The sequence below is a fragment of the Pimephales promelas genome, chromosome 1 (assembly GCF_988280905.1).
Source record: "Pimephales promelas chromosome 1, fPimPro1.hap1.1, whole genome shotgun sequence".
Classification (NCBI taxonomy): Eukaryota; Metazoa; Chordata; class Actinopteri; order Cypriniformes; family Leuciscidae; genus Pimephales; species Pimephales promelas.
The window spans coordinates 3,289,432-3,299,883 of NC_142769.1; the positions used below are offsets into that span (position 1 = coordinate 3,289,432).

The 10,452-nt window shown below is 37.0% G+C and overlaps 1 protein-coding gene across 4 annotated transcripts in view; it reads right to left on the minus strand.

The window, feature by feature from the left end:
* ano1a (anoctamin 1, calcium activated chloride channel a) overlaps window positions 1-10,452 on the minus strand; it is a 190,804-nt gene that overhangs the window by 63,619 nt on the left and 116,733 nt on the right. The window contains exon 1 of one of the 4 annotated variants that reach the window (XM_039690967.2): window positions 1,483-1,584. The exons of the other annotated variants lie outside the window; for them this stretch is intronic. Coding sequence (XP_039546901.2) covers window positions 1,483-1,495 — 13 coding nt within the window. The 5' untranslated portion in view covers window positions 1,496-1,584. Of the gene's footprint in view, window positions 1-1,482; window positions 1,585-10,452 lie in introns of those variants that run through there. 4 annotated transcript variants of the gene reach the window in all.

Genomic DNA, 10,452 nt, shown 5'->3' on the forward strand with positions numbered 1-10,452 from the left:
AAGACTAACTTTTAAGTAGTCTAAGCAGTTTATGCAATCGGCCATTGGTAACCTCCTATAGGAGGAACTTTGTTTCTGTTATAGTTAAGTATACTTGGAAGCAAAGTTCCTTAAACAGAACCTGTTTTTGCACCAGTAGATAAAACTGAACTGATTACACAACTTAGCATCACTTTTGCACAACTTATATGATTTGATGATATGTTTCACACTGGAAAATGTGACTTTTCTTGATCTGGATCATGCACATAATGAAAATGATGATTAACACATAAAACCATAGTCAAATTTGTAATTACACTGCAAACAAAAGCAAAGGACATTTTTAGCCTCAAGTTCCTATCAGAGTATCCACAGGTTCCTCACATTATAGATAAAGACTAGTTTGACAAGTTTGACAAGTGTCCAACCGTATCCACTGCACGTCTATTGTTTAACAAAATGTGAAATATCTCACTTACACTGTAAAAAAAAAATATATTTTCAAGATTTGTTATCACAACATATTTTCTTTTGTCAAATCGACTTAAATAATTTATTTAGTTCAGATAACTTATTATTTTGAGTTTCTGATGATTAAATCAATCTCCTTCATTGTATTAACTCACTTTCTCCAGTTCAATCAACTTAAAATTTTAGGGCAAACAGGCTACTTACTTTTTTAAGTTAAACCAACAATGTTTTTTTACAGTGTATGATCCTCAAAAAAAAAAAAATGCCAGTCTCAGTGTTTTTTTTTTCTACACTCTAAAAATGCTGGGTTGTTTTAACCCAACTTTGGGTCAAATATGGACAAACCAACCCGATCTCATGGGAATTCGTACGAATTTTATGAGGTGGCTAATTTGTAACAATTCGTACGACCTCACTCGTACGTATGAATTCATACGAATGACGTACCCCTGACCCCGCCCCTAAACATAACCGTCACGTGGGTTTAGACAAATCGCACAAATTCGTAAAGTGAGGTCGAAGTTCGAATTAGCCACTTTTGAATCACTCGTACGAATTGGTCGTGATAGCGTAGAATGTTGGGTTAAAAATGTAATTTAAAATTTCAACCCAACTTCAACTTTCACTTTCAACTGTATTTTTTTTTATTACATATGAAGAGTTCAGATGCAAAAGCCTCTAAGTGTCATTTGAAATTTTCTTCTAGAATTTTATCAAGCTTTTATATTTAAGTTCAGTAATTTCACTTAAATGGCAATTCATAGGTAATCTTCATTGTCATTTAAGTGAAATTACTGAACTTAAATATATAAGCTTGATAAAAATGATCATTTTCGAAGAAAATTTCAAATGGCACTTAGAGGCTTTTGCATCTGAACTCTTCATTTTTAACCCAACATTTGGGTTTGTCCATATTTGACCCAAATTTGGGTTGAAACAACCCAGCATTTTTTTTTAGCGTGTATACGGAAATGACATTCAGCTTATAATTATTTGATGCAAAACACAGTGTTTTAGATGTATGTTTACCTGCCGGTTGCATTGTCCCAACAATGTGTCAGTCTCTGTCAGTGTGTCCTCCCCTTCTGTTTCAAACTTCCTCAACTCGCTGGAAATGCAGCGTACAGAAAGATGCAGTGTATCTGTGAATGAGTGAAGGCTGGACTGCTAAAAAGCCCTCAGCCCGAGTGGGCCGTCTCAGTCCATGGGTGATTCTCGTTTTCTATGGTCTGGAAGTACCTCCCAAGTCCCACCACAAAAGGATCATTAAACTGGTACCATATACCATTAAGGCTTGGTCTTTGTTTCCTTGAAGAGTTTAGTGGGTTTTTTTTTTTTTTATTGATTATGACGTCGTTCCAAGCCTGTATGACTTATAGGGATCACAAACTCTCATTTTTCAATGTTCACAGGTTTGACATCAATGAAACCATCAGTTCATATACGACAAACAGTTTTGATGAAAACAAGTGCATTTAATTCTCCAGTGAGTTGGGCAGCTGTGGTTTTATGTTTTTTGGATACAAACTGGGTTATCCCTTTCAGACAGCTTCAGCTTCTTCTTGCGTCGACAGTTACTTCTGCTGCACTGTAAAAAAATATTGTTGGTTTAACTTTAAAAAAAATGGAGTAACCTGGTTGCCTTAAAATGTTAAGTTGATTGAACTGGAAAAAGTGAGTTAATACAATGAAGGAGATTGATTTAATAATCAGAAACTCAAAATAATAAATAAATTAATTAAGTTGATTTGACAAAAGAAAAAATTTTGTGATAACAAATCTTGAAAATATTTCTTTTACAGTGTGGATGTGATTCGAGCTTCGTGGAGGTAGCCGGTTTTATACACCACAAAGAGTTACAATCCTTGTCAGATGAGCCAGAGAGACACACACCGTCAATTTATATTCTTTTAAACTTTGACATGTCTCCCATTATGCTGTGTGGTTTCCAATATGCCATGCTGTTCTTTCGCAACCTGCACACTGTCCTCTGACTGATGAAATGTGAAATCACTGAAGATTGGCACCAACCCATGCATAAAGGAGCAAACCCCAACACCATATTGACCAGTGTTTCCTTTTTTGTTTAAAAAATATTTTCAAGATTTGTTATCACAACATATTTTCTTTTGTCAAATCAACTTTATAATAATTTATTTAGTTGAGATAACTTATTATTTTAAATTTCTGATGGTTAAATTAATCCCCTTCATTGTATTAACTCACTTTTTCCAGTTCAATCAACTTAACATTTTAAGGCAACCCCGGTTACTTACTTTTTTAAACCAACAATATTTTTTTACAGTGTAGTAATCATAACATTTTTTTCTTTTGTCAAATCAACTTAAATAATTTATTTAGTTCAGATAACATATAATTTTGAGTTTCTGATGGTTAAATTAATCTCCTTCATTGTATTAACTCACTTTTTCCAGTTCAATCAACTTAAAATTTTAAGGCAACCAGGTTACTTACTTTTTTAAGTTAAACCAACAATATTTTTTACAGTGCAGCGGGATTGGCGATTTCCAGAGTGAAGGACGATGTGGATCAGTGATGGTTTGGGCTTGATGGGCGTCAACCATGTGGACCTGTAATGGTTCAAATATTGATCCCATGCACCATTACACACAGCAAGACTGTTGCTGTAAAAATAAAACCGTAATTTTTACGGTAAACAGCAGCTGTGGTTGCCAGAACTTTACCGTTAAAAATACGGTAGCGACGTTTTTGGTTTTACAGACCTAACTTAAAATTTACAGTAATAAACTATATTTCATTATCTGATATAATGTTAATTTACCAATTTATTGAAGTAGTTATATCCGTTTTGTACCTTTGTAATATACTTACAACCAACAATCACAGCAGTGATGAGTCACATGATCATGACATGACAAAGCTCATATACAAAGAAGCTGTACAGTGGGATTCACACAAATAAACACCATCATGGTAACATACATGAAATTAAAAAAATTCAATAAACATTAATTTAACAACATTAAATGTAATATAAAACCCTAATGTACATAACTGATTAGGGGAAAAAAACAAGGAAACAGTTATTTCAACAAAAATACGTAAAATGTGAAGTCACACAGAGAATTTACGTTTTTTTTTCACTGTAGGGTTAAAGACATGATACTGCTCTACATGATACTAATAGTGTATGGTGGTCTAAAACCAGGTGTTTCAGTTTCATTCCCCAACCTCTGTATGTCTCATTCGACATATAACATGCCAAATGAGTTTAAACATCCAATAAATGTTATGTTAGAATTTCCAAATGGTGAGAAACAAGGAAAAGCTTACATCACAAATGTTTGTCATTCTCCTTATAAACAAAAGTCATTTTAAACGAAGCCATGCACACTAGGGCCTAGCTTGATGCGACTGGATCTGACAGTGTGCAAACTTTATCTTGCACTCTGACCAAGCCATAAAAACATGATTTTGTTTTTGTCTGTACAAGTGATGCTATATTTAAACTTCTAATCCTGTTCTCACAGTAAATGACAAACATTTGTGGTCAGGATCTCGGCTGCGTGATGCAGCGCTAGATAAAGCCGGGAAGCTGATGATGTTTTAGAAAAAAGAAAAATCTTTCCACTGGGAATTCAGCAACAACATGGTTGCAAAGCTCCACCACCATTTCCCGTTTGTCAGAAACTTTGTCCCGACCTTTGAACTACGAGGGTTCAATCTAGCCCCACGTTTATTTCCGCCCTATCCAACACAGAGACTTAAACATTTGGTTTTGAGCCCAGTATAACCGGACAACTAAATATATCTTTATATTCGCATTTTGATTTGTAATTTTGAGGGATGCTTGGCGATTCAAAACAAGGGTGATCTAGGTGATTGTTTACTGTCCGGAATCAAAAGTCTCTCTAGAACGCATTCGAATGTTTTTCTGCGTAAACCATGTGACTGATTCACCTGAAAAGTAACGTAAATATTGTTCTATGTTATTTTGTTCACTTTCAAAAAACCTTTGCTGATAATTTACTCACCCCCATGTCATCCAAGATGTCCATGTCTTTGTTTCTTCAGTCGAAAAGAAATTAAGGTTTTTGATGAAAACATTCCAGCATTTTCTCCATATAATGGACTTCAATGGGGACCAAACGGTTCAAGGTCCAAATGAGAGTTTCAGTGCAAACTGCAAACTGTTCAAAGGGCTTTAAACGATTCCAGATGATAAATAAGGGTCTTATCAAGCGAAACGATCGCTCATTAAAATAAACAAAACAAAGTTTAAGTTTTCTAAGCTCAAGCGCTCGCCTTGCTCTGTTCTGTGATGAGCGTTCATGACTCTCCCGTTCGAACTCGTTCATCAAAATGAACGAATCTTTTTTCGAGTCACTTGGTTCAATCAACGAACGAAATGAACGAATTGACTCGGAAAAAGATTTGTTCATTTTGGTGAACGAGTTCAAACAGGAGAGTCATGCAGAACAGAGCAAGGCGAGCATTTGAGCTTATAAAACTTAAATTTAAGTTGTTTTTTTTTTTTAAATGAGCGATCATTTCGCTTGATAAGACCCTTATTCATCGTCTGGTGTCGTTTAAAGCCCTTTGAACAGTTTGCACTGAAACTCTCATTTTGACCTTGAACTGTTTGGTTCCCATTGAAGTCCATTATATGGAGAAAAATTCTGGAATGTTTTCATCAAAAACCTTCATTTCTTTTCGACTGAAGAAAGAATGACATGGATATCTTGGTTGACATGGGGTTGAGTAAATTATCAGCAAAAGCTTTTTGAAAAGTGAACTACTCCTTTTAAGCTCCTTGTGTCACTTACCAGTTGTTCTTCCAACTATGTTTTCATTTTCGGGCTTTAACAGTCCAAAGCTTCTATTATTGAGAGTTTTATGTTCACCATAAAAGAACTGCGGTCCTCAGAGGCACTCTTTATAGTCAAGATGTCAGTTCTGTGTGAAAAGAGATAACTATAGATACATTAAAGTAGAATGTATTAGGAGATTACCAACACAATCTCATGAAAGTGCGTGTCTATACCACGAATGTCATTTCTCGTGGCATTTTTACGCCAAAAAAGGTTTTTGCGTGCATATGCTACGCACTGAAAACCCAACCCGATCTCATGACCAAATCGTACGAATTCGACGAATGATTAAAAAGTGGCTAATTCGTAACAATTTACAGTATACGACCTCAGTCATATGAATTAGTACGATTTTGCTTCGAATTCGTATGAATTCGTACGAATGACCTACACCTTACCCCGCCCCTAAACCTACCCATCACGTGGGCTTAGACAAACTTAGTGAGGGCTTAGTGAGGTCGTACGAATTAGACACTTTTTAATCATTCGCCGAATTCGTACGAATTGGTCGTGAGATAGCGTGGCAAAACCCCTTGGGTAGGTTTGGGGGGGGGGGGTTTGTGCGTATCATATGCACGCGAAAAACGCGTACCACATACACATATTTTTGCATATAAATGGCACGAGAAATGACATTCGTGCTATAGATACGAACTTTCATGAGATTACATAGGAGATTTCAACGCATTCTCATCCTTTAGCGTCATATAGAACAAAACGGCGCTATACTACGCACATGGCACCCGTTATCGTTATATAACACGCACTGTGATGGTTAGGTTTAGGTGTGGTGTAGGGTAGGGTAGTCTCATATTACGCTAAAGGATTTATGACGCCTTGGGTTTGCGTGAATATTAACGATAAAGGGTGCCATGTGCGTATAGCGCCGTTTGGTCATATAGCGTTCTATGTAGGGTTGGGTATCGAGAATCGAGTATCGATTTGAACCGAGACTAACTTTTCGTTTTTCCCGGAATCGTTCAAAAGTTAAAATTTCGATTCCTAGTTTCGATATTCGCAGTCCGCCGAGCGGAAGAAGAAACCGCTGAACAACACCAACGAAGAAGCGTCTACCGGAAGTGTTGGCATAACCGCGCGAGTCGAACATAAGTACCTTACGTCGGCGATCCAAAGTGTGGCTTCACTTTTCTAAAAATAACGAAATCTCGGCAAAATGCTAAATTTGTGACAAAAGGAGTATTTTTACAGAAGGAGTATTTCCTTCAGAAAGGCCGTTGGTTAGCAAGGTTAGCTAAACTTTTTTGACCCTGCCTCTTAAAAGAATCGGAATCGAGAATCGTTAGGAACCGGAATCGAAACAAAGAATCGGAATCGGAATCAGAATCGTTCAAATTCAAACGATACCCAACCCTAGTTCTATGTGACGCTAAAGGATGAGAACGGGCTGGAGAATGAGCGGGATGATTTAGACATTTTATACCACGATTCTCAGGAATAGTATTTGATTCTGATTGGTCGATGTCATGACCTGGCGGTCACCTGATAATGATGTCGTGAAGAATTGGGTCTGCCCTGCAAATCAAGACAATCTAAAGGCCCACACACACCAATCCAACATCATAGAACTAGTGGTGATGAAGGAGGACTGTGTCTGGGCCAAAATGTTGCACTACTTTACAAAGAAATCGTCATCTTCACCCTTTATTCCAAGATAATATATATAAAAAAATAGTTATAGATTTTGTGAACATATTGTGCAGTAGAAGTCAATCATTTTATTTTTGATTATAACACTAAAATATGCCAAATTGTTTGGACATCATCATTTTGGGCCTGCGTGCACTGAGAATGAGATCTCAGAAATTGTTGTCGACCCCCAATTAATTATGAACTATAAACATTGTGATAGTGGTAATGCACTCTCCATGGGAAATGTATGTCCATTACTCACCCCAATCTAAAACAGTTCCATTAACAAGTTCCCATACACTGACCACTTCCTCGTATCCCCGTATTTCCTGTCACAATTCTCAGCTTAAATTGAAACAGGCTGGAGGATCAGCTTGCAATCCATCCCAAAACAGTCAAAGTGAAGGCTTGTCACGCAGCCTAGTTGTTCTTAGGATGGTCTGAATATTTTCTCACAGGCTCAGGCAAGTCAAGTAAACTGAGGGTCAATTGGAGACTCCAGATCATTTGAAGATGAAGGGTCTACACCAAGAACAAAGAGAAATATCCTTTCCATTAACTGTCCAGAACATCCCCTCCCATAAATCTCAGGGACTGTGATGACCAACAGCATCGTTTCTAACCTTGGCTCAAGGCAGTGTGTGTGTGTGTGTGTAATGGTAACAGTTATGGTTAAGGAAATGCTGAGGACTGGCCGTCGTGGGACTAAGTTACTAAGTTGGGAATTTTTTTTAGGGAGAGCTTGTACATCCTGTGTGCTGGGGAGGATGTTTTTCTCTCAGGGAGGTCACAGAAAAACACTCATTGATCTAACTGCCCTCTTATTCAATTAATCTTTTTTTTACGTTCTATTCCTGTATCATGTGTTTATAAATAAATAACTTAATTTGTTAATTGCTTTCTGAAATATTAAGGGATCATATGATGCATGTGCAGATCAGATCTTCCACAATGGGATTTTAGGACTCTGGTGTGATTGCTCTGTTAAAGGGATAGTTCACTTTGAAATAACTTTTTGGTATGTTTTATCTTACCTCAAGGGCATCCAAGATGTAGGTGTCTTTGTTTCCAAAGTAGTTTCAATTTTGATATTTTTAGGTCAAACCGTTCGTGTCTGCCAGTCATTTAATTGAGGTCTATGGTCACCACCTCAAAGAGCATGCACAGAGAAGTCCAAATTAAACATGATTTAATGACTCGTAAATGTAAGTACACACTGATGGCCTAAGACACGAAACGAGCGGTTTGTGTGAGAAAATGAACAGTATTTATATCGTTTTTACCTCTTGTAATCACAGCCACGTCCGAGTGATCTGAGGGTGTGGCTGGTTACGATATAAATACTGTTCGTTTTCTCACGCAAACCGCTCGTTTCGTGTCTTAGGCCATCAATGAGTACTTACATTTACAAGTCAATAAATCATGTTTAATTTGGACTTCTCTGTGCATGCTCTTTGAGGTGGTGACCATAGACCTCCATTATATGACTGACAGACAAGAACGTTTTGATCTGTCCTTTTTAGGGTTGCATTTTGTGACATCATGTCCTGTTTTTGCACTCTGACCATGCAAGTGTTTGTTTGGATGCGGATCAAGACTCATCTTTTCAGTCTCGGTCCACTCGCATGGTGCGACAAGTGTTCAGATGGCAGCATTCACACTTATTTAACTGAAACGCATTAAAGGGATAGTTCACTTAGAAATTAAATTTTTGTATGTTTTAGCTTACCTCAAGGGCATCCAAGATGTAGGTGTCTTTGTTTCCACAGTATTTTCAATTTTGATATTTTATTTTAATGGAGGTCTATGGTCACCACCTCAAAGAGCATGCACAGAGAAGTCCAAATTAAACATGATTTAATGACTCGTAAATGTAAGATGGCCTAAGACACGAAACGAGCGGTTTGTGTGAGATAACGAAAACAGTATTTATATCAATGTTTACCTCTTGTAAACACAGCCACAAAGCGCCCGCACCCTCAGATCACTTGGACGTGGCTGTGATTACAAGAGGTAAAAACAATATAAACACTGTTCGTTTTCTCACACAAACCGCTCGTTTCTTCTCTTAGGCCATCAATGTGTACTTACATTTACGAGTCATTAAATCATGTTTAATTTGGACTTCGCTGTGCATGCTCTTTGAGGTGGTGACCATAGACCTCCATTATATGAGTGAAAGACATGAACGGTTCGGCCTAAAAATATCAAAATTGAAACTACTGCGGAAACAAAGTACATTTTACTTAATATATAATTGTACATTAAATGTTACAAATAAAAAAAAAAAACTGACCATGAGATATGTGGCCAGTCTAAATGAAAGGTGATGTTTTTACAGCATACAAGTTGAAGGCTGGATTCTTTTCCTTCACTTCTATCATCTTTCTTTTGTGAAGGTAATCGAGCGGTTAGAGACACCTATCCAGGCCTCTACTCAAACTGAGTGCATTGGTTTGGCTGAGCCTGAAGCCTAATGGATCTAGTGGCCAGGGCTGGGCTTTAGCCCATAAGCTGGAGGTTTATTATGAGAGCGCTGCTCCTGTTGAGGTGAGGAAGAAATTGTCATGACATAGAACGAGTTACTATTCCAAAGTGGAAAGCAACTATCTTACTTTCTGTAATGGTAAGGTCTGCAACTCACAAGTAAAAACATGTAATTTGGCAACAATACATAGGTATATTTTTTTGTAAATGACCTATCCCCTTGCTCAGATTGCTAAATGCTATAGGCTCATAGAAAACTGACGCTATGCTCGCATTTACTCAGTTTGATAGTGACATCTGGTGGTGCATTATGTTCGTTACAGTCTTTGGACTCTAATAGCAGATCACATCTTAAAAACATTCACTCTTTCAGAAGAGGAAACATGTCCAGCATCAGCTATAATATAAAATATACAGGGGATTAATAAAGATAAATCTCCAACAAATGAACCAACCAAAATAAATAAATAAAACTGATGGATCCCAGATAGCTCAAGTCTATTTGATGTGATGTTTACATCTGGAAGACGTATTTTTAAGAGTGTTTGCTCATCTGTAATACGTCTATTGGACGTTTCCTGTGAGATGTCAAATAGACGTTTAGAAGATGTCTTTAAGATGTAATGATTTAGAATGCATGTTAAACTGACATCTTCTAAACTAAACGTCTATTTGATATCTGACAGGAAACGTCTTATAGACGTATTTGCAGATGAGCAAACACTCTTAAAAATATGTAAACATCACATCAAATAGACTTGTGCTATCTGGGATGACTGATAGATAGATGGATCTCACACCCTCTATGAATATTATAATGAATGAATAAATGAATAAATAAGATGATGGATTGATGGATGGCGTGATAGACCCCACAAACCCAAAAGATAGTACACGTACGTCTGCAAGATGTCTGTTAAAGATCATTTCATCTGGAAAGAATCTGCTGTTTACTCTGATAGACATCTTTAAGATGTCAGTTTAACATAGATACTAAATCATTAACATT